Source organism: Ahaetulla prasina, chromosome 8 (assembly GCF_028640845.1).
Source record: "Ahaetulla prasina isolate Xishuangbanna chromosome 8, ASM2864084v1, whole genome shotgun sequence".
In the NCBI taxonomy this organism is placed as follows: Eukaryota; Metazoa; Chordata; class Lepidosauria; order Squamata; family Colubridae; genus Ahaetulla; species Ahaetulla prasina.
The window spans coordinates 32,964,111-32,989,755 of record NC_080546.1 but is presented as its reverse complement, the minus strand read 5'-3'; the positions used below and the strand labels follow the sequence as shown (position 1 = coordinate 32,989,755).

General features: G+C 39.4%; 1 protein-coding gene across 1 annotated transcript in view; it reads right to left on the bottom strand.

Moving 5' to 3' along the window:
* LRBA (LPS responsive beige-like anchor protein) overlaps nt 1-21,463 on the bottom strand; it is a 395,942-nt gene extending 374,479 nt beyond the window's left edge. The window contains exons 1-2 of the mRNA XM_058193740.1: nt 21,222-21,463; nt 20,374-20,760 (exon numbers count right to left, since the gene is read on the bottom strand). Of these exons, the coding sequence (XP_058049723.1) occupies nt 20,374-20,613 (240 nt within the window). The 5' untranslated portion in view covers nt 20,614-20,760; nt 21,222-21,463. The remainder of the gene's footprint in view (nt 1-20,373; nt 20,761-21,221) is intronic.
* Between the last annotated feature and the right edge of the window lie 4,182 nt (nt 21,464-25,645).

Here is a 25,645-nt window from a genome sequence, read left to right as displayed (position 1 = left end):
CGATGTATGCCAATCTCAGTCAGACCATTTTAGTCAGAAATTGTGCTGTATTAAATGTCGTTTTCTGATAGGGGATATAAGAACTAGACAGATTCCATTCAGAATAGAGTATATAGAGAAAATAGGAAAAGTAAAGAAAAATTATAACCTTATGTTTATTTTAAATTTATATAATGCTGGTATCAACAAAATTTCATTGTAAGCATTGTATTTATTAATGGATGTGTTCTGAAAAACTTTTACTTTGAGAAGGTAGATAGAGAAAATTCTGATTTATTTATTTATATCCCACTTTTATTGATTTTATAAATAACTCAATGCATCACACATATCTAATCCTCCTTCTTCCTCCTATTTCCCCCACAACAAGAATCCTGTTAGGTGAGCAGGGGCTAAAAGAGAGTGACTGGTCCAAACTGATCCAGCTGTCTCTCATGTCTATGGTCAGAATAGAACTTACTATCTCCCAGTTTCTAGCCTGGTGTCTTAACCACTAAATCAAATTGGTCTCAATTTTTCAAGGAATTTCCAAAGTGATAAAAATAACTATATTTAATTCAATTGTCCACTCATTAAGCATTATGATATTCAGAGCTTACAGATTTAATAATAATTTTATAGAATATTTCTAATTTTCCTGTAGAATAAATTACAATGCTCAATTTTACATGGAAGCATTCAACTGAAATAATAAGAATTTATTCTTATATTATTCTGATTTTTACTGTAACAAGTTCACATTTTTAAAACGTGATCTTTACAATCAGATTGTCACTTTGAACTGCCCTATAGGTAAAACCTAATCATACAAATAATCAAAATGTAACTTTATTGTAATACAGATATTAATATATAAAGATGAAATATGTAACCTACAGTCATATGGAAAGCAGGCATCTTCTTACAGAAAATAGATTTTCAAAATCCATTACATCATAGATTCATACATGAGCATTGAAAGCCAATAAATCACTTAAACTATGATAAAGAAACTCTTTTAAAATTTGCATCTACCTATAGTAAATACTACCATGTTATTTAATAGCTTGCTACTGCAATCTTAGCAAGCTGCTGATTTATGGTTGTGACAGATTTTCAAAATCAGAAATCCATCACTGTGTGCTATCTACTTAAAAATCAGTTCAACTTATGTTACACAGAATTTAAATCTTACCGGTATGTAATATGAAAGTCACAGCAAAATATACCACATTGTTCATGTTATTTTCTTTACTATCCGAGTATATACAATTATTATTTCTTAAAACAAGTGTCATTTTAGAAGGTTATAGAGAAAATGTTTTGAACATTTGAGCATAATGAGGCACAAAAAAAGAATATAAAAAAACATTTGTGCAAATAACAAGCCTAAAGACACTCTCTATTTTATTTAAAAAAACCACTAAATAATTGGCATCGTTTACTTAAATTATAAAATTACCTACCGTATATACTCGAATATAAGCCGATCCGAGTATAAGCCGAGGTCCCCAATTTTACCCCAAAAACTGGGGTAAACTGGGGACTCGAGTATAAGCCGAGGGTGGGAAATGAGGCACCTACGGTTGGGAAACCTCCTCCCTCAGCTGAGAAGGCTGGCGGCTCCCCGCCCGCCCTCTCACTGCACCGCAGGGCTTCATCCGCAAAATGTGAAAAAGAAAAACAACTCGAGTATAAGCCATATATACTCGAGTATAAGCCGAGGGCTTAAAAAAAAAACTCGAGTATAAGCCGTATAGACCCGAGTATAAGCCGAGGGGACGTTTTTCAGCACAAAAAATGTGCTGAAAAACTCGGCTTATACTCGAGTATATACGGTAAATTTATCTTTAAAATGTTACTAAACATTAGCAAGTGCATTTTATCAAACTTATACAGAAATCTGCATTAAAGTCTATACTTTAAGAATAATGCAAGTAATGCTAATTTTAAAAATAGCTAATCTGTTAAATACTTGACTAAAATAAGTGGTTGTGGCAAATAAATTAGATACCATTAATTTTTTCAATCTACTATCAGAAAATACAGGATAGAAAATCAATAGTGGTATTCAGCCATTGTCTACATGGAATTAATGAGGGAATTGTTTTTTTAAATGGTTTTTTAAAGTAATCCACATTTTGACTGCAAGTTTTCCCTAACTCAGTTTTTCAGATTATTAAACTGAGATGATGTGGATGCTGAACAACATATTTCCATTGTGGTTTGGCTGAAAGAGTTATGATGAAAGTACTGGTTATAAACAGGGGGATTCAGTATGTTTTAGATCCCTGCTTTTGGCCTCCATTCTCTTTAGTGGGAACTTGTGAGAAGCCACACGATGCTAGGACCGAATGCCAAGATCAAGAAGAATAAGAACTTGATAGATTCAAGGATAAACTTTATTTGTATCACTGAAGACTGGCTAGAAAATTTATTTATTTATTTATTTATTTATTTAATCATATTTATATACCGCCCTATCTCCCAAGGGACTCAGGGCGGTTTACAGGCACTAAAAACAGATAAATAGAATATAAATACAATATAAAACATTTAAAAAACTTATTCTAAAGCCCGTCCAATTAAAAATAGAAATAAAACCCAATTTAAAACCCAAAATTTAAAATCTAGCTCAGTCCTGCACAATTAAATAAGTATGTTTTAAGCCCGCGGCGGAAGGTCCGAAGGTCCGAAAGCTGACGAAGTCCGGGGGGTAGATCGTTCCAGAGGGTGGGAGCCCCCACAGAGAAGGCCCTTCCCCTGGGCGTCGCCAGACGACATTGCCTCGCTGACGGCACCCTGAGGAGACCCTCTCTGTGAGAGCGCACGGCGCGGTGGGAGGTATTCGGTCGCAGTAGGCGGTCCCAGAATAACCCGCCCAATGCCATGGAGCGCTTTAAAGGTGGTCACCAAAACCTTGAAGCGCACCCGAAGGCCACAGGAAGCCAGTGCAGTCTGCGCAGGATAGGTGTCATATGGGAGCCACGAGGGCTCCATCTATCACCAGCGCAGCTGCATTCTGACTAACTGTAGCCTCCGGATGCCCCTCAAGGCGAGCCCCATGTAGAGAGCATTGCAGTAATCCAGGCGAGACGTCACGAGTGCGTGAGTAACCGTGGATAGGGCATCCCGGTCCAGAAAGGGGCGCAACTGGCGTACCAGGCGAACCTGGTAGAACGCTCTCCTGGAGACGGCCGTCAAATGCTCTTCTAGAGACAGCCGTTCATCCAGGAGGACGCCTAAGTTGCGGACCCTCTCCATCGGGGCCAATGACTCGCCACCGATGTTCAGCCGCGGATTTAGCTGACTGTACCGGGATGCCGGCATCCACAGCCACTCTGTCTTGGCGGGATTGAGCTTGAGCCTGTTTCTCCCCATCCAGACCCGTACGGCCTCCAGACACCGGGACAGCACTTCGATAGCTTCGTTGGGGTGGTTCGGTGTAGAAAAGTACAGCTGAGTATCATCCGCATACAGCTGATACTTCACACCGAAACCACTGATGATCTCACCCAGCGGTTTCATGTAGATGTTAAACAGAAGGGGCGAGAGAATCGACCCCTGCGGCACCCCACAAGTGAGGCGCCTCGGGGACGACCTCTGCCCCCCTGTCAACACCGACTGCGACCGGTCGGAGAGATAGGAGGAGAACCACCGATAAACGGTGCCTCCCACTCCCAATCCCCCCACCCGGCGCAGCAGGATACCATGGTCGATGGTATCGAAAGCCGCTGAGAGGTCTAATAGGACCAGGGCAGAGGAACAACCCCTATCCCTGGCCCTCCAGAGATCATCTACCAACGCGACCAAAGCCGTCTCCGTGCTGTAACCGGGTCGGAAACCGGACTGGAACGGGTCTAGATAGACAGTTTCATCCAGGTGCAAGGGAAGCTGATATGCCACCATACTCTCTACAACCTTCGCCGCAAAGCGAAGGTTGGAGACCGGACGATAATTACCTAAAACAGCTGGGTCCAGGAAGGCTTCTTAAGGAGGGCCTCACCACCGCCTCTTTCAAGGCGGCCGGAAGACACCTCCACCAAAGAAGCGATCGTAATCGCCTGGAGCCAGCCTCGTGTCACCTCCCGAGTGGCCAGCACCAGCCAGGAGGGCACGGGTCCAGTAAACACGTGGTGGCATTCAACCTACCCAGCAACCTGTCCATGTCCTCGGAGCCACAGGGTCAAACTCATCCCAAATAATGTCGCCAAGACCACCCTCGGCGTCTCACCCGCATCACCGCAATCTTGGTCCAGACCATCCCGAAGCTGAGCGATTTTATCGATAGATAACCGTTAAACTCCTCAGCCCGTCCCTGCAACGGGTCATCCCGCCCCTGATGAAGGAGGGAGCGAGTCACCAAACAGGGCGGCCGGGCGGTTATCTGCCGATGCAATGAGGGAGGAGGCGAGCTACGCCTCGCTTCCTCAATGCCACTAGGTAAGTCCTAGTATAGGACTTCACTAGTGTCCGATCAGCTTCGAACGGCTAGACCTCCAGGAACTCTCTAGGCGCCTTCTCCGCGCTTCATCCCCTCAGCTCCTCGGAGAACCAAGGAGCCGGTTGGGCCCTGCGCCGGGTCAGAGGCCGCAAAGGCACGACTCGGTCTAAGGCCCCGCCGCGCCCGCTCCCAGGCCGCAACAAGTTCCTCGGCCGAGCCGTGAGCCAGACCCTCAGGAAATGGCCCAAGCTCCGTCCGGAACCCATCCGGGTCCATCAGGCGCCTGGGACGGAACCAACGATCGGCTCCGTCTCCCTGCGGTGGTGAATGGCGGTCAGAAAGTCCAGGCGAAGAAGAGAGTGATCTGACCATGACAAAGGTTCAGTGACTATTTCCTTTAAGTCCAGATCTCTCAACCACTGACCAGAGAGAAAAATCAGGTCCAGAGTGCCACCCCCAATGTGAGTAGGGCCATCAATTACCTGGGTCAGGTCCAAGGCCGTCATGGAAGCCGTGAACTCCCGAGCCGCTGTCGATGACGGGCCGGAAGATGGCAAGTTAAAGTCCCCCATGACTAAAAGTCTGGGGGTCTCAACTGCCACCCCGGCCAGCACCTCCAGGAGCTCGGGCAGGGCAGCTGTCACGTAGCAAGGAGCCAGGTACGCGATCAGCAAACCCATCTGACACCTATGACCCCATCTCACAAAGAGGATTCGCACCCGGCAATCTGAGGCACAGTGGTCTCCTCGGCTCTAGACTCTCTCTAATCACAACCGCCACCCCACCACCTACCCTGGGCCTCGGTTGATGGAATGCACGGAAACCCGGCGGGCACATCTCCACGAGGGGCACACCCCCTTCCGTGCCCAACCAGGTCTCCGTAATGCCTATAAGGTCCGCGGAACCCCCCTGAATAAGATCACAAACAAGGGGGGCTTTGTTCACCACGGACCGAGCATTGCACAACATCAACCAAGGCCCGGCTCTGAGGATCCTGACCATCCGGGAACGGGAGAAGTCCAGGGTCGGAGCGTGATCGCTTTCAGACATCGAGCACGCGCTCCCGAAACTTGGTATGACCCTCGCTTCCGCCATATCTGCCTCTCCCACTTACCGTGTCAATAGAACCACCCTCATCAATAGGAACACCTCCACCCCATAACCTCCGAACCTGATAAAGAAAGACCGCCATGAGCATGTGCAGAGACTGGCCTCACCCGACGGGTTACCCCATTGCCCGCCCTTACCCTCCCACCCCTTAAAAGTTCCTCTCTAAAAACCCCACAAGCTCTTCTTTTTGCATGCCACCTCTGTGGGTCCCAAGACCCGTCATGGAGGCCGGCCCTCGGTAGTGAGGAGGCCATTCCTGCGGCGGGGCACCTGCAGGCGCAAGAGTTCCTCATAAGTATAGTGCGTAGCAGCTGAGACTAAGAATCGGCAAAAACAAAAGCTCCATCTCCGAATGGCAGGTGGTAGCAGATGGTACTAGTCCAGAATGAGGACGGACGCAGAATGGAACAGCGATAGGCACCAAATGACAGTCTAGGTGGTATTCTGTCGAGTGTATAGTCCAAACATCCTGGAACCGGGGGTGAGGGGAGATGGCACTCAGTCCTTGGGCACACCCTCCTCCGTCTTCCTCTGTCCCCAAATAAGTCCCATTGTCTCCCCCAAAAAGTCCTAATAGGACCAAAAACGGCCATAGAAGTCCCAAAAAGGCCGAGGGGGGCATGGATGATGTTATCACAGTCACAACCACAGACTGGTTACAGGGGAACCGCTCCGAATGCCTCCATCATCTCCCGCAAACCTCCAACAACCCCTCCAGACATGGCCAGGAATAAATCCTAACCACCCCAGAGGCCAGGTCTCTCAGCCTTATCCCCAAGAGGCCAGGCCCATATAAAAGGCTGAACTTCTCCGAGAGGCTGGAGGATATGAAGGCTGCCAAGTCCACAATCCGGCAGCAGGGAGAAAGCCAACAAACTGTGGCACAAGAGGCAGATGGCAGTAGTAAGGGTAGATGTAATACCTCCGCTCTCATCCAAGTTGCAGAGGCTGAAACCCCCAAAGTCCGAAGTCGATGGTCAGAAGAGGGCTGGAAGACGAGTCCAATGGCTAGAGGCCCGCCAGCGAAACGAATCGACCGAAAAACGGCCGGCTAGAAAATGCCGACTCATCGCCCCACCTCCGAGCCTCAGAACATGGCCTCCGAATCCACCGCCAGCCTACCCGGCCTCGTTCTCGGCAGCCATGTATCAGAGAAGGTCCAGAGACCTCTCCCATGGCTGCTCGAAAAGAGATCTCCCGGGCCGGGGGCAGCAAGCGGCTAGACAGGCCGCCAGGACATTGCCAGCATCGGAGGGGCCTTTTTCCTCGCCGGAGCCGAGTCTTCAGAACAGCGCCATCTTGCGCATGCGGAAACCTAAGAATCTAAGAATCTTAGAAAAGAACATATAATGTGAAAGGCCCCCTCTGTTTTCCTCTGACCACCCTTGTGTTCTTCCTCTTGTTGTTGATGAGGCACACCTGGCCAATGAAGTTCTTAGCTCAACCGCAAGACCTCCCCATAGCCTGAAGAGGCCTTCATGACACTGTGCCAGGCCTAGCAAAGTTGTAGAGAGACTTCATGTAGCCCTGCGAAGGCCAGCAGCTGCTTTGGCAGTGTATGCCTTGTCAATAGCAGGAGGAAGACAACAATAAAATATAATTAATATATATACGCCAAGTGCCTGATCTTCGGACCTTTTGCCGTGAGCTAAAAATACACTTATTTATTCAAGCGGGACTGGCTTAATAGTTTTATTAAATTTTAAATTGGGTTTTTATTGTTTTAGGGTTTTAAATTTTCAAATTTTTAATGTCGGCCTTTTTTGTAATTTGCTCTGTTTTAAATTTTGGTTTTAATTATATATATATTGAGTTTTTATCCTTGGCTGTACACCGCCTTGAGTCCTTCGGGAAAAGGGCGGTATAAAAATCTAATAAATAAATAAAAATAAATAAATAAATAAACAATGGTTGATAGGGAGTTGTGTGGGTGCCAGAATGCAGGATGGCCAAAAGATCAGGGATAAGAGGAAAAATAGGTTGGAAGACGTAGCTGAATTGCAAGTTGTGGGGCACAAATATGGAGCTGAAATGCCTGAATTTCCATCATGTGACTACAGAGGTGCTACAATAGCTGTAGTTTCGAGGATCAGTCATAACTATCATTCATTCACCACCACCATAACTGTGAACAATCCCTGAATGAACAACTAGACACAAGAACAGTTTTTTCCCCGAAGGCCATCACTCTGCTAAACAAATAATTCCTTCAACACTGTCAAACTATTTACTAAATCTGCACTACTATTAATCTTCTCATTGTTCCCATCACCAATCTCTTTCCACTTACGACTGTATGACTGTAACTTTGTTGCTAGCAATCCTTATGATTTATATTGATATATTGACCATCATTTGTGTTGTAAATGTTGTACCTTGATGAACGTATCTTTTCTTTTATGTACACTGAGAGCATATACACCAAGACTAATTCCTTGAGTGTCCAATAACACTTGGCCAATAAAAAATTCTATTCTATTCTATTCTATGAATAGTCATTAAGCAAGGACTACCTGCAAAACTAGTAAAACTATGTTTATATTCTCCATGTTTCCTGCTCTTAGAATCTCCTGCCACTCCACTTCAACAAAGCCTAGGAATAGCTCCACACCCCACTAACCCCTTCCAATCTGACTTGGCATGATGGGCTGAAGATACAGACCTAATCCACAGTTATGCCCATTATACTTAACATACTGCAGAAGTTAGATGTGCCAGAAGCATGCCCTAACTTTAGAGCCTGAACACCTATGGAATGTAAAGATGACCCATTTATCAAGCAGATGGGAGATTATGTCAGGGTTTGAACTGGGCCATCTTAGAAAAAAACTCAACACCCTCAAAACGTAAAGGTAAAGGTAATGGTTCCCCTCGCACATATGTGCTACTCGTTCCTGACTAGAGAGCAGTGCTCATCTCCGTTTCAAAGCCGAAGAGCAAGCGCTGTCCAAAGATGGCTCCATGATCAGATGGCCGGCATGACTAAACGCCAAAGGTGCACAGAACTCTGTTACCTTCCCACCAAAGGTGGTCCCTATTTTTCTACATGCATTTTTATGTGCTTTCGAACCGCTAGGTTGGCAGAAGCTGGGACAAGTAATGGGAGCTCACCCTGTTATGTGGCATTAGGGATCCAAACCGCTGAATTGCTGACCTTTCGATCGACAAGCTCAGTGTCTTAGCCACTGAGCTACCATGTCCCTAAACAGAACATACTCCCCTGCGAAAAGTAAGTTTCTGTTAGGGTCTAGACTAGAGGAACTGCGAACCAAGCTCCTTAGCAGGCGGTAAAGAGTTGCATTAAATCAATTGCCTTGCATGACTAAGGCTAGGAGAAATAACAGAAATGGTAAAGTAAGAACAAAATTCTTGACATCTGTTTTGATTCAAGGCACAATTACAAAGGAAGTCAGTGGCATTAAATACCAAAAATGTCCATCCAGCAAACCGTCAAGACAGTGTTTCATTATCCTGAAGGAACTGAGAATGTACCAGTGGCCATTATGGCAGTTTCTCTCGCATCCTGAAAAAAAGGTACTGAATTTTACTAAGAGGCAATGAAAATTCTAAATTACCCTTGGGCCATACAGTGACTATCAACTATTTGTAATGACTACCATTCTTGAGTGACAATAGATAAGCAGTTCCTCAATAGCAACTTCAGCCAAATCTGTACCTGTTTTGAAGTTTAGCAGTCACTGAGTCCTCTTTTCTCTATCTCTCCCATGAAACATACTTCTCTCTTCTCATTTTTCACACTTAATCATTAATGACAGTTGCACTTTTACATTCTCTGTGTTCCCACTTTGAGAATCTTTTACCACTAATGAAAGATAATACCAGAATCAAACTGATTGATTAAAGTTGTCCCTATTTGCTTGCATTTATATATGCTGTTTAATGCTACCCTGGTCAAGTTTTATATTAAAATCCACATAACTTTTCTTTGCTTCATTAAAGATAAAGTCATGAGTGCCACCTAATGGACACTAGAAATAATGTACTATGAAGAAAATTTGCAAGATTCTTATATTCAGATAAGGAAAATTGTTTAAAATTCCTAAAAATTAGTATTGCATAAAATGTCAACCACAACTTCATGATTTTAGAACATATATATGAAATTTTTTTCTTTCCTTATAAAAAATACATATACCTTTTTTAAAGTAGAATAATTCAAACTTGTATGTTTCATAGAGTTTGCTTCTAGGTAGCAATTCTACACATCATGCTTGCTTTTCAATTAGTACTATTAACTTTATATAGAGAAATACATTTTAAGTACATTTTGTTATTAAGCTTTATTAAAAATAGCAGCACTTTTGTTTGAACATGTATAGAATTGAATTATAAACCAATATCAAATTTTGCTATCCATAATATTTCTCTTGTTTTGGTTTATTAAATATATTCTGCTTAGTAGTAAATTAAGGCTTTCCCCAGTGTTTTTTTTATTTTTATAAAATAAAAATGTGAATCAGTAAGAAATATTAATCAGCTGATATCAAAGTTAACCCTTAATTCCAATTAATGTCATCTAGCCAGGCACCTAGTTTTCAAAAAGCCCTGTGCCACACATTTTTCTTCTATTAACTTAAAGACCCGACAGCTTTCACTGCAATTAACTGTGCAATTAATCTGAAATGTAACATAATCAACAGTGGATATCTCAAAGATCCCTGCATTTACGTTCTCTGGTGGATTTGCATGTTGCCATGCAGGATTTCTCAATTTAATGGATACAATAATAAGCTACCCATTTGTCCAGGAGTTGGACTTTTCATTAAGCCATGGTCAACACAATCAAAAGACTTACTGATTTAGGTATGACCTCTTGAATTTATTTATCGTTTGTATAAAATGAAAATCAAGCAATTTAAATCTAATTTGTAAACATGTTCTGAATAGCTTTAATTATAATAACAAAATAGAGCAGCAGAAATGTAAGGAATGCATAAATAACACAACATTGGCATTTCTTTAATCATGTTTAGAAAATGGAGAAGCAATCTGCTTGTGTGGCGTATATTGGCTGCCTTGTTCTAAATGAAGAACATTACTATCTCTCCTTAGCTATTTATGTTTCACACAGTCATGTACAATGTGAACATTAGCATACAATAAACTAATTTGAAATTAAATAGATCTTAATCATTTAAACATTGGTCCATTATTTTACTCTATGCAAAGTGAAAAACTGTTTTTTTTAAAAAATCATTCTTTGCACTAACATCTGATTTCTATAGCAGCATTTTAGCAGAAAGAGTTGTAAACAATTATACTGCTTGAGTAGGTCTTCGATAACTACAAGCTACTTCATTACAACAAACTGTACCATTTATTGACAAGATGTCATGCTCTACCACATACAATTGTAACAGAGGAACAAGAAACAGGTTTGAAAATCACAAAGAACATGAAAAAAGTGGTTAATTGATACCAGATGTAGGATTACTAGATAGCCTAATCAGTTTTGAGGAGCTTGATTATTCATTGTTACAAATCAGGAAATACCAAAAAGAATTGAAAAAAGCAGTTAATAACTTCTCCCAATTATAATGTCAAACATATTCCAACTTTGTCAAAGAACCTCACTTGATATCAGTAAAATGCTTCACAAAATCTCCTTACTTTGTTCTGAAAGTGGAGTTCTGAATATGACTGCACTCAGATAGTCTTCCAATAAGAATGAAATCCTATACTGTATATCCGCTTAATGAAAAATGCAAAATAATCAGTTGCAAATTCAAACCAAATATTTTAATTGAAGTGAATAGGGATATTAATTTATGATCATGTTAATTTACAGGTCCTGACCATTCAAAATAAAGCATACTTCATTCAACACAGAGAGTATACTTTTGAGGCTAATTTTGTTAACATTGGGATCATATTTTAATTAGAATATGCTAATGTAATCTTAGGATCATAATGTATTCAAAAATCAAATACTGTAGCTGCAGGACATCCACAAAGAGTAAACTGTCATGCCATGAAATGCCAACAAAATAGCTACTCTCAATCTGCTAAAATTATTAAGCATCTGGGACTTGACACTTATAGGTAGGTTGTTCTCCTGATGGCCTGCCTGCTACTGCCTGTAGTTTTTGCAACATACCAAAAATCAAAAGCATGAGACAACTTCTAAAAGGATAAAATTTCTCCAAGCAAAATATTTGGTTTCATGGCAGACTTTAACAAAACATATTTAGAAAGATAATATGACAGCCACATCACTTTTACCATCCAAGTTCCTTTGGATCATAGTTAAGTTTCTGAGAACCAATCTGTGTTTCAAATGGGTCTAAGACAACTCACCACAACCAATTCACCACAGCCAACTGGCCACAGCCAACTTGCCAAAAGACAATTCACCACAGCCAACTTGTCATGGGACAATTCAATGCCGGACAAAAGTTACATAATCTCAAATAAATGTTGCAATAGAATCATTCAAGAAAGAATGCAAAAGGAGGGACAAAATGAAATTGAATGACAAAAATTAAAATTATTTTAAATTATTTTAAATTATTTTAAATAATTAAATAAAATTGTTGAATTGTTGCACAGCAAGTTGGTTGTGGCAAGCTGGCTTTAGCAAGTTGACCATGGTGAGTTGGCAGCAAGGAGTTGGCCATGACAAGTTGGTAGAGGCGAATTGTCCCATTCTGGTTTGAAATATGGAAAGCAAGCAAATTCTATTATTTCATTTTGTGATAGACACGTCTAGATTAAAAATAGCATATGACATTTTATCTATATAAGTTTAAACTATTCTATTGTCTTCATATTTTGAATGAACTTTTAAAAATCCTAAGTGCGATGAAAGAGATAAAAGAAAAAAAATTGAAAAATAGGTCAACATTTAGATTAAATGATCCCAAACCAAACTTTCACAAAGAAGTGTTCCAAAAGTCAACTGACAAGTTGAGACACTTTCATAAAACCATCTCCCTATTCCTAGCTAAAACCAATATGAAAGTGAAATTGACACAGTTGGAACATACTATAATTTAAAAATGAAAATGAAACTTAAAAATAATATATAAGTAGATTGATGTGGTTAATAAATCTCACAAAATGGAAACTTTGTAGGTTTCTGTGTCCTTTTGCAGCTAGATTGGGTTGAACATTTATCACACCGTTTTTAGTCCTAGCTTTTTTGAGAAGCTTAATATCAAGCTTTTTGTTTTTCTTAGCTTTTACATTACCAGGTTCCTTGATCTGTCTTTAAACTGCATTTTCATTATTTAATGTCCTTTTCTCAATTAAGTTCTATTGCTTTATCAACATAGCTTCTCAAGTTGGATACACTCTTTAAAACTGCTTTTTGACTAGCAGTGGGGAAACAATCTAAATGGCACATTTTTTGAACCTTTGCCTGGTTTTGTTGAGAAGATTCTTTCCCACAATGCAATTGCTGACAATGGCCTTATAGAAGGAGGATTGAATCCAGTTGAAACTAGTTCTATCAGCGTCTTAGTCTTAATGGTTGTATACAGCTTTCTGAATCAAAGACAACATGCCTTAAATACCAGTTGCCAAGGAACAATTGTAAACAAAAATTGCCTGTTAATTTCTCTATGTATCAGCCAACAAGAAATCCATATCTAAGTAGATTTCTTTAAAGTTTACCAGCTGGTCCTGAAATTCTGAGCAAGAAAAGTAATCACTGTAGTATTTAGCCAACTCAATAAATAAAAACCAGTCTTGAATACAGCTGCTTCATTTATAAAGAAAAGCTGAGGAATGACACTTTGAAAAAAATCAGTGAGGACAAGTCACAACTTTCCACTATACTGTACTTGCATTGAAAACTGCAGATGAAAAAACATTCTTTAAAATATTTCAATGATTTTGTTGGAATACATGAAGTCATACCATGCTTCAACACCAGAAAAAAGTGATAAAGGAGTGAGTGAAGTTAAGTAGATGAGATGCAGCATGCATCTTAGTTCAAAAGTAACAATTATCATTTGTATCTCAAGTGAGAACTCTGTTTTTGTTTGTTAGAAGTAGAAAAAAGTTGGAAACATTGTGATGCATTTAATGTAAGCTATAAATTAATCAAATAATGTCGCAAGAATTACTCTAATACAGATAGTTTATTTATTTAATGACTGTTCAATTTATAAAGGCATTGAAAAAGGGACTTACAACCTGTTCTTACAATCATGTCATCAAAATTTGCTTGGCAACCTGTATTTTCGAAAACTGCAGGTCTGAGTCATGTGATCAACATTTACAATCTTCCCAGGGCCTTCTGGGAGCAAGTCAATGGAGAAAGCCTTATCTGCTTATTTATCTTATCTGCTTAATTACCACTTAATGACTGCAACAAAAATGATCATGACTCATTTAACAACCACACTGCTTAATGATGGGAGTTCCAGTCCCAATTGTGATCATAAATCGAAGACTATCTGTATTTAAAATTATTCCATGTTTTTGTTTACTACATTCACCAATAGACAACTAGCCCTCTGAAATGAGATCTGCAGAATTCCTCCCAACAGTGGGCAAGACTCTTATCTGGGGTAGGAGAAACAACCTTTGTTAAAGGTATTGGAGATAAAATATATGTCTTTATATTACTTGTTATCAAGACTGTGATTCTGATGCTTGTATTGCTTTATTATATTAAAAGTGAGATCAGAACAATACTGACACTTTTCAGCTTTGATGTTGGAGAAGATTTCTGAGAAAAACCACGTATAGCCAAGAAAACATATAGATCACTGAACAAATCAACCTAAAGTTCTCATTTGAGACACAAATGATCAGGTTCAAATAATCCTATTTTGTCGAATTATGCAAAGACCAGTTCTCTGGAAACAATGTGAATGCCAGGAAAAGCAGCAAAATGGATGGAATCAGTTAAGGTGGCAATAGGTACATAGTTGGAAAACCTGAAGGACCAGATTAGAGTTGGACTGTCATGGAGAAAGTCTGTATGATTGCAGAGTTAAACCAAACTGAATGCACATAATATATCTGTACTTTTGTTTCTCCATTTGACTTGAACTATGGATAAGCAATTTTGAAACAAATGACAATAATAATTATTTGAAACTGCATATCCATAATAATACACTATGTGACTTGTTCTATTCACCTGTAGCAACTTTATAGATGACTTTAAAAACTAAATATATTTTCTGTTACAATATTATTTAGTACTATGACTGAAAAAAAGTAATAGAAGAATAAACAGCCTATTCAGACTATAAGAAAACAGCACATTAAAACTTGCTGCATGTAAGGATGGTGTAGAGCATGGGTGTCAAACTTGCAACATCACATTGCCATCACATGATATTTCGTGACATTTTTCCCATTTGTGGAACTTGGGTGGGTGTGGCCTGCACGTGATGCATATCGCCCATAGGCCTCCAGTTTGACAACCCTGGTATATAGAGAAAAAAAATCAAAATTCTGTTTGGGATAGCACACAGATTATTTCTAATGCTATTACCTATTTCTGAAGAACTATTCTACTGGTTTCCAATCCTCTGACTCTTATATGTGTGAAACAACATACAAATATGTTGTTTTCTGAGGATTAAAATATAAAATTTCAAAATTTCAAAAAAAGGAAAATAATTTCAAAAATACAAACCTCCTGGCCAAAACCAAATCTTTCTTTGGAAACAAACCAATCTCACAGATAAACAAAATCAAACATTATTTTAAAAAGCAAAAAGTAAATAATAAAAGTTAAATTTTAAATATAAAAATACAAATATTCAATACTGAAGAGGTGATTGGTAGAGCTCTCCAATCATATTAGAAAGCTGTTTAAAAGAAATATGTGAAAGAAAATGCAACATTCCAAAAAGATTATAAGACAGTAGTGTTTTGTCACAAATGGCTCATTTTTAATTTATTTTATTTTGCTCTAAAACAATACTTCCTGATCCTGGGTAAATTACCCAAAATTGGATAAAAGTGTTTTTTCTTTATTGAGACACCTTATCAACAATCCCATTGCTAATCACAACAGAAACATTTAAATTTAAAGATTGTCATATGTACTAAAATACATTAAAAATCTCCCAAAATATCCCTATTAAGGTGAAAACCAATGAACTTACCAATAGTAATTGTTGAAATGAAATGTCATAAAGTTTATTCAATGGTATTGAATAATACAAGTAGTTCTTGAGTTATGACCATTCATTCAGCAACCATTTGAATGCTGAAGGAAGAGACTTACAACTGATCCTTGAAATTCAGTAAGACTTTCTGATGAGTGTTTTGGGGTAATGAAGTAAAAGGTTTGGGAAGCATTTTTCTAAAGCCTCATAAAACAACAGAATTGGTTAGGCATTTCAAATTAATTTGATAGGTTACAAGAAAATTATATAGAAAATTGGTATCTTAATGCACAACCTGTTATGGAGTTCTCTGAGGTTGAAGAGTAAAACTTTATAGGTCTCCCAGCTTGCAATTCAAGAGGCAACCAGTCATTAGTCACCTATGAATGATAGGTATGATTCAGTGAAGGTAGCCACTGAATTTGGTAGAAAAGAGTCAGAGACTCTCTTAGGGAAAGTAACAAATGCTAAATCATATACTAAAATAGGCTGTAACAGTGGAGGTCAGCACAGTTCTGTAAGAGATATTTACACTTCTCATTAAGCTCAGTCAGCTCTACAACAGGAAATTTAAGCTTCCTTGTTGGAAAACTGTTTTCGGTGGATATATTTTTTAGTGAATCTGATGTCTGCTTGGGCTCCTCTTAACATTCCTCTCTCTTAACTCTTAGTTTATTGTATTAATTTGTGGTGTTACCTAATTTACTAGCCAAGCAAAATTATCTCTGAAGGGTCCAAATATTTGACTAAACTATTAGCTTTAGCTTCATCTTGGCTACTGGTAGATACAAACATACATACACATAGTCAGGTTTGTGTATATTAGGACAACGATACATTTTTTGGCATTTGAGCTACCACCACATTGAATCTGAAATGAAACACTCAAGATGTGAGTGAAGACTCTCAACTTTAATTAAAGGGTTGTTTTTAACACTTGGATGAAAATCCTTTGCACTCAATGACTGCCTGAGGTCTAGAACTCGTGGACTAGCCCTAATGCTGAATTCCCTCCTTTGAGATGCTTTGCCTGCTTTTACTGCAGCTGCCTTCAGCTGTTGCTTGTTTGTGGGCAAGCAACAGCTTTTCTGCTTTCAGTCTTGTCTTCAATAAGTATCAATGTGGTCTATTGAGTTGAGATCAGGTGACTGACTTGGCCAGTGAAGAATATCCCATTTCTGTGCCTTGAGGAACTCTTGGTTGCTTTTGTTGTATGTTTTATGTCATGATCCATCTGCAATATGAAGCGGCATCCTATCAGTTTTGCAGCGTTTGGTTGAATCTGAGCAGAGTGTAGTCCTATACCCTTCAGAATTCACCCTGCTACTTTTATCAGTAGCTAGGTCATCAATAAATGGCAGTGACCCAGTTCCACTGGCAGCCATACATACTCATGCATAACACTGTCTCTGCCATGTTTGACCGATGATATAGTGTGCTTGGATCATGAGCTGTTCCTTTCCTTCTCCATATTTTTTTCATCATTATGGTACAAGTTAATATTGGTTTCATCAGCCAAAAGAATCCATTCCAGAACTGGGAAGGCTTTTTAAGGTGTGTTTTCTGGCAAAGTCTAATCTGGCCTTCCTGTTCCTGAGCATGGCCAGTTTGCACCTTGTTATAAAGCCTCTATATTTACATTCATGACACCGTCTCTTGGCTGTAAACTTTAACAATAACACATCTACCTCAAAAGTGTTCTTGACTTGGATAAATGTTGTGAAAGAGTTTTTTTTACCCAATGGTAGAAATCTGTAGTCATCCACTTTAGTTGTCTTTCGTGACTTTCCAGGCCTTTTGGTGTTGCTGAACCTGCTAGTTAATTCCTTCTTTTTAAGAAAGTTTCAAAATATTGTTCTGGCTATTTCCAGTGTTTTTGCTCTCTCTCTCATAGATTTTCCTTTTTTAGCCTAATGATGGCCTTTTTCACTTTCAAAGACACCTCTTTGGACCTCATTTTTGAGTGTTCCAGTTAACACTTATCAAGTGCAAATGTAACACTCAGACCTTCATACTTTTATCTGCTTGATTTGTCACAGAATAACAACAAGGCCATGAAAATGCTTGTCAGTCATTTATCCATCACCAAATATGAGGTTTGTATATTAAAATGGCTGTAATCCTCAGTGGTCAAAAGTTTCTCTAGTGTTCTACCCTAATAAGAGTGTTTTTATATCACATCTCTAATAGAAGAACTATGGTATCTGAATCAGAACATGACCAAGAGTCACATCACACTGCACAAGATGGGGAACATATTCAGTGGCAGGAAAGGGAGGGTGCATCAGCCATGTCCATTTGGCAAACTATTTACCTTAAATAGTTAAAATAAATACTTCAGAAATTTTCACTATTAAATGTGTAAAGTCTGATTGTTTAAAAAATAAACAGTCGTGACTCGTAGAAATGAATATATTTTCCTTATGAGGAAGGAAAGCATTGGCTTGTGGAAAGAGTATATGGTACTTCTCAAACTGAAATCCAACTGTAGCATTACGCATTACATTATTTCTCAGTAGTAATAAAACACATCTATACCCGAGTTCCTACAAAACAGGTCTAAACTTATATCTAGACTAATGTCAAAGTATTCTAGACGGAAGATGCCAGATGGAGATGGGATTGGGTAGAATATGTATAATGAAACTGTTTCTTTGCTTCAAGTCTGGCATATTATCCACCTCCCAAAACACTGTGTAAGACCAAAAAAATAAATAAATGCCTACCATTTCACAAAAGAAGAGCCAATCATACTGGATAACATTTCCCCCTCTAGGTCCTCCCAAATATTTCTAGCTGCATCCAATTTATACAGTCTATTCACATATTGGAATATGCCAGGCAGACATTGTCAAAAATCCAGTTCACTGTAAGGTACACCTTGGTATACTCTAGAGGGGAAGGGAGGGGGCAATTTTATATTTAGTTTCTGCAAGGCTCTATAATTCAATCTGAATCATTTTTAACAAAACTCATATCACAAATATAACTTATAATTGTTTTCAAATAGGCTGAAATAAAATATACTAAATTGCTGTTACAAATTACTGATACACTATACACTTGCAATATTGTGTACAAAATGCTGCAATACTCTAGAGAGTTCAACAAACTTTTATATATTCATAAGCATAAAAAGTATAACTGTCCAATACTTTTTGAACCCAGAAATTAATGTGTGAGTTCTTCTGCTACTGCTATAGAAAAAAGTGATAATATTTTGGATTTTTAAGTCAAAAATCCACTAGTTAAAGACAATGGAGACAGTGCAGTATATATAGCCTAGAATAATCATTTTATGTTTATGGCATAATAAAGGTAGGGCACAATTATTCTTGACAAATCTTCTATTTCTGCAGCTTACTTCTAGCAACTGCTTAGGGCTTAAATGAATATACATACATAATCTTTAACTCACACTTCAAAGTAAAGAACTATTATAAATATATCAGGAATAAAACAACACAAATTTTTCTCTTTTTATACTTTTACTACATGTTTTATTAAATTAGGAATGTTCTTTCTCCAATTTACATTGCAGAGCCTAAATTTAAGTAAACATTTCAAATTTTATCTAGACCAAATTATAGCAAATTCAAGTAGAACTTTGTGAAAATTGTTTTATTAAATTAGGAATGTTCTTTCTCCAATTTACATTGCAGAGCCTAAATTTAAGTAAACATTTCAAATTTTATCTAAACCAAATTATAGCAAATTCAAGTAGAACTTTGTGAAAATGTAGGCTATAACTTTTAAGCAAAGAACTCATGAGGAATGTGAAATGGTGCATATTGTGTGTCCAAACAATTTTATTTCCGCTTTTAAGACCATTTCAGATGCGAGACATGGTCTTAAAAGTCATACCAATCATTAATTCTGAGTGAGCCAGAGGAAGTAATTATTCTCGCAGTCTAAAGTTTATACAATATATATATGGATTGCCCAGATTATCATATAATTACTGTTCTCTGCCACCAAACTCTAATACTCAAATTTAATGTCATATTTCCTCAAAGCCTAATATTTGTGTTTAACATTAATCACCTTAAACCCTTTTCTAAGAAAACTTTTACTGTTAGAAAAAGTTGAGAGTACAAAAAGTTGAGGGTCTGCAGTACCAATAATGATATATCCTATAGATCACGGTGTCAAACTTGAGGCATCACGTTGCTGTCACATGACATATTGTAACATTTTTCTCTTCCCAGAGCTGGGGTGGGCATGGCCTGCACCTGATGCGTCCAGCCCATGGCCCGCCAGTTTGACACCCCTGCTATAGATATATCTATACATTTATAAAGCCATCAATTACAAACTTACAATAGGATATATTAGACCAATATTACAAACTGATAAAATAGCATATTTTAGGGTGCAAATTTTAACATCTACCTTGTGCTTTCATTAAACATTTATAAAGTTACAAGTTGTTTGTAACTTTATACAGAAAAGTTGTCTGACAACAAGAATTTGAAACAAAGTCCCAGAAAATTCAAGCAAAAATAAAAACTATTGAGGGAAAAAAAGCAATGCAACCTTAAATGAGTTAGTTGCCTTTTCTTCCAGGAAAATGCAGGAGCTTGCTAGACTCACACACACACACACACCTCGTTACAAATGGCTACCTGTGTACATTTGTGTTTAACCACAGTAATATGAACACGGGGAGAATGTACATTATTTCATCATCACATGCTTTTCTTCATTTGGAGAAGGGGGAAAAAAGAAAGATAAGTGACTCACCAGATTGAACACAGTTTCTACAATATCCCTGTTGGATACTTCCCCAACTTCCACCAATCCTGTCAGAACAGCAAATTTCATCCTGATACCCCGGATAGGGATGCCTGGATTCAAAGACTGCTTTTCAGCTGAGCTTCCATCTTTTCCTTGTCCAGTACCACCACCATCTCCGCTGCTGCCTCCTCCTTTATCATCCCCTGTTGACGGAGAGGAAGAGCTCTGCCTTTCTTCACTAGCCATAGTTCGTTCACTTCCAGAAATGCAGAACAGACACTCTAGCCTGGATCTTCAGGTCCAGTTCTTAAAGCACCTTGAAAGGCAGTGCAGCAACTCGGACTTGCGCAACTCGTCCTTTTCTTCGCTCAGTGGCAGGGCCTGGGCAATGGTCTGTTGAAAGAAGGTCATTCCAGAAAGACAACAGTTAAGTACAGGCACTTTGTTAAACAATATCTACAAGCCTGCCATCTACCTGACTATAAAACTCTGCTCCCTTCTTGAAGCACACGCCTCCCTCTCCCTCAATAAAACCAGAGCAGGAGCAACCACACCGCACAGGTAAGCTCCTCCTCGCTGCAAATGTTCAACTTGCTCGCACCCGAGGACAGGGGGAAAAAATGGTTTCCTAAAAGACTGTTCTTATTTTTTTTAAAAAAGGGGAAAAAAAGATATTGTAGATTTAAAGAGGCAGCACCCACCCCGGGGCTCTTCTCCAGCCTCTCTCCTGCTGCTGTCCTAGTCTTTCAGCAGCTCCGGCAGGAGCAAAAGCGCTCTCCCTGCTTCTTGCCCCCTCGCGCGCGCAGTCACAGGTGCAAGGACGAAGTCGGGCCAGCGGGGAAGTTCGCACTCACCCAGCCGAGCTCTCCGCTCCCGGGACGATCGGGGCCAAAGGGCAGGCGGACGCGCCTTTCTAATGCCCGGCGGCTGATCCAGGCATGGAGAGAGATGTCTTCTTCGGTTCTCCGCCACCAGACTGGCGCTATGCCGACCTGAACTGGATGGAAACCAAGCGGGAGGTTCCGTTTTGGGGGTGGGGGGGAGGGAAGAACGCCTGAAAGTTTTTTTTGTGTGTTTTTTGCCCCCCGCGTGCAGCTACTTCACTCTGCAGTCGCCACGGTTAGCTCGTCCATCGCTTCCTGCTCTCTCCGGTTTCTGCCGCCATGATAGCGCTAAGCCGAGCCTGAGGAGAGTTGCCGGGCGAGTCACAATGCGCCTGCGCGGTGAGGAACACAGGCGGGGCGGGCCATGAGTGGGACCCAGCGGGCTCTGGAAAGGAGGCTTCCGCGCAGCCTCAGGTGAGTTAGGTGTGTCCAGGTGAGAGACGCAGCGTACAAAGTAGAAAGAAGAAGAAGAGGAGGAGGAGGAGGAGGAGGCTGGCCTCTGTTTTCCCTACGGGAATGGAAGCAGCTTCCAGTTGAAAACCGCCGTTAAGAAGGAAGGTGTAAAATCCGTTTTTAGTATTGGATAAGGCGCTGAAGCAAATCCTGTTTTCCCCTTATTTGGTGAAGAGAACGGATGATTGATAAGAGTCGGGTGGAATATTAGATGTTCTGGTTCATTTGGAAGTGCAAATAAGGATTTGGGTTTTAATCATAATTGAATTCAGCAGGAAATGTATTTTCTCTTGGAAAAAAGAATCAGGGCATTACTACATGGGGAAAAAATGTCATTTTCTGCTCCTGTGTTAAATGTAAGAATGATGAAATTTGGCTTGGCTGCAGTTTACAAATAGTTTTTAAAGTGGATTTATTTTTTTTGCATTTCTGTCATACTAAATAGGCATCAAAAAATCTGTGAAGACTATGAATTCTACTCCTGTTTTGGGCACAAAGCCAGCTGGACGACCATGGACCAGTTATTTTCTCTCAGCCCTATAAACAGGGCAATGTCAAACCATTTCTGAATAAAATTTGCCAAGAAAATTAAAAGGACTTGTCCAGGCAGTCATAGAACATAGAATAATAGAGTTGTAAGGGACCTCGGAGGTCTTCTAACTCAATTTCTTGATCAAGCAGGAGACATACCATTGCAAACAAATGGTTGTCCAGACTCTTTTTGAAGACTCCAAAAGAAATTCAGTCTCTTTTTGAAAGTCTCCAAAAATCAGGCATGATTGAATGGAAGAAAAAAATATAGGGCTTGCATATAATTGAAATAACTTTCTTTGAGCATCTGAATCTAGATTCAACATGTTTAATCTCCCAAAATTGTTGAAGCAATTGCAAATAAATAAATTTTTTATCTGGGGATGAATCAGTAACAGTGGTGGGATTCAACCAGTTCACATCACTTCAGGAGAACCCGTTGTTAACTTTCTGAGCACTTTGACAAACAAGTTGTTGGAAGAAATCATTAGGGCAGAGATCCAGTTGTTAAACTACTTGAATCCCACCACTGATCAATAAACATTGCTAAAAAGGAGACAATAGCCCATTGCTATTTGCATGTTCTGCACAATCAAAGACCAAGCATCTCTAGGGTTGGAAGATGGGTTGGGTTAGGGAAATAAGAATTTTACATTCTTTGGGTTTTGAATGTATTTTATAAATTTTGCATTTATTGAAATAATGAAACAAACATAAGCAAATAGTGTTAGTTGAACACACTGCCACATATTTTTATATCTAGTTAAGAATCTGGAAAAATCTTATGTTAGCATATAAATAATGCACATGTAATAATTCAAACAATTCAGTATGCAAGTGACTGATGAGTTGCAAAGTCTTATTACATATAGTAATCTAGCTTTCAGAGTAGCCGTGCTTCATACTCATTCGGAGAACCTGCATGGTTTTGCAAAACCACATACTTTTCATCTCATCTTGAATTTCCTGTTTTCTTATGTTTTAAAGTGTGCAAATGCACAACAAAATGTAAATGAGATATTGCAAGCATAGGTGCAACAGGGTAAATGATGGCATCCTGACAAAAATATGATTTACATATTGGTTGTGATGCAAGTACTAACATGAATCCTTCACATGACATTGTGCCCTTGGCATTAGTCCATAATGAAAAATGCTTTAAAAGTACCTCAAAGTTTTTGTTACTGTTATACTCCATTTTATTACTGTTCTTTTAAGAATGTTGGTAATCATCTTTAAAGCTGTTCATGGCATGGATCCACGATACTTGAGGGATTGTCTTATCCCACTGGGATTAGTCCATCACATGCATCCCAGCAGAGAAGGCATGCTGCAGGCCCCATTTGTCCAATTATTGTAGCTGGCAGGGGCGAGAAAGGCCTTCTCTGCCTTGGCATCTGATCTCTGAAATATCTTGCCCCTCCCATGTGAGGTTGGCCTCAACCTTCCTTTTTTAAGGGCCTAGAGACCTGCTTCTTCCAATTATTTTGGGGTCCCAATGGGGGAACATCACAGTGGTTGATTAACCACAGATCCCACTTCCCTCCACCCTGCCCTCCTCCCCATTTGTCATTGGGTCAAAGCGTTTGCGGGTATTTTATTCTTTCTATCTATCTATCTATCTATCTATCTATCTATCTATCTATCTATCTATCTATCTATCTATCTATCTTTCATCTATCTATCTATCTATCTATCCTGTTTATCATAATTGCAAGCCCCCCAGAGTTACCTTGATAGATGGGTGGCCAATAAATGCTATAAATAAATAGATAAATAAACAAAATTGCATTTTATATCTTGATTCTTGATTGATTGATTGATTGCATTAATGCAGCATTTGACCTTTTTTTATTAAAAATGAAGTCTAAGCAAGTTAATTTACCAAGATTAGGGTAAGTAGGCTTTTAAAAGTTGATATAGTTTGGGCCATATGTGAGCACCACACCTCTTTGCTACAAATTAAAGCAAGTTTCCACCCAAGGCTGAAAAAAATGCTTCTATCTTAACTTTTAAACTAGCAGTTTCCACATTTTTCCTTTCCCTTTTCCTTCCCTATTTTCCCTACTGTTTGCTTTTGTACTTTTTTTTGTATGTTATATTATAAACCAATAAAATTGTTAATAAAAAAATAATGTAGCAGTTTCCTTTTTCAGATTTATAACCTTCAGCAGAATCTGCAGAGGAGGGTTTAAAATCAGCAAGATGGCAGATGGAACATCACAGTGCCAGTACCATTCATTTTGATGTGATGTTGGCAAGTGTGCGAAAGACACACAGCTTATGGAGCAGGTTTCCATCTGCCATCTTCCTGGTTTTGTTGCCCTGCAGATACAACTGAATTGATTTAAGGAATAGCAAAGAGATTCTGTGGTTGATCTGAAAAAAAAAAATCTAATGGAGATTGTCAGGGAATTGCACAGCAGGTGTCTAAATGAAGTCAGAGACACTGACACGAACGTACAGTTTCATATAAATAAATATATTTTAGATCTATATTTACTGCAAACAAGATAATCAGGCAAACAGGAGCATCATGAGATAAATCACAGAGCATACAGGGCACACAGAAGAAAAAGATGGGGGGAAAGGGGAAACTCCCCTTCCACTCCCATAGTAACCAATCACAGCGCAGTGTCGGCATTCCAGAAAACCCCTCCTGCAGAAAAGACTCCGAAGCCAACTTCTTTCAAAGTTTTTTTACTAGCATAGATAAATTGGCACAGTTGGATGAAAACCGAAATTGGGGATTTGGGTTCCTCCCTCAGTAATACAAACTCCAAAATGTCCACCCTCATGACCCCTCTGCTGATCACATGTTCCAATCCTCAACCGTCCCATGTTGAAGCATCACTCCAGCCACTCCTCCAGATGTGAGCCCAGCCTGACCTTGACCGGCAGGAAAAATGTTGTTACGTCCAATAGCCCCTTGTAACCTCACCCCCCTCTCCTACTTTCCCACACCGGAGAAAGTGGCAGCGTGTAGAAGCCTTCGGCCTAGTATGGCTTTCAAAGCTGACACGCAGATTGCTTCACGCAGGAGCCAGCCATCTCCAAGCAATCAACTACAACTTTGTGTTCTGGCTCATTGTACAACCTATTGTACCAGCTACTAAATTTAAATATCTTAAGAATCTTTTAAAAATGTTTTATGACTGATTAATTTAAATCTCTGTCAAATGTAGCAGTATTCATTTTTAAATTTTTATTAAAAGATTTTTTTAAAAAAAGAAAAACTTAATACAAACTAATATTTAATTATTAAATTTATACGCCGCCTATCTTGATATCAATGATGCATTTGTACACTTGCAAATATAAAGTAAGAAAAATCAAAATCAAAAATCAAATAGGAAACTAAAAGTGCAAAAAAGGGTAGAAAAGGAAAAAGATATAAAGAAGTAGCTTCC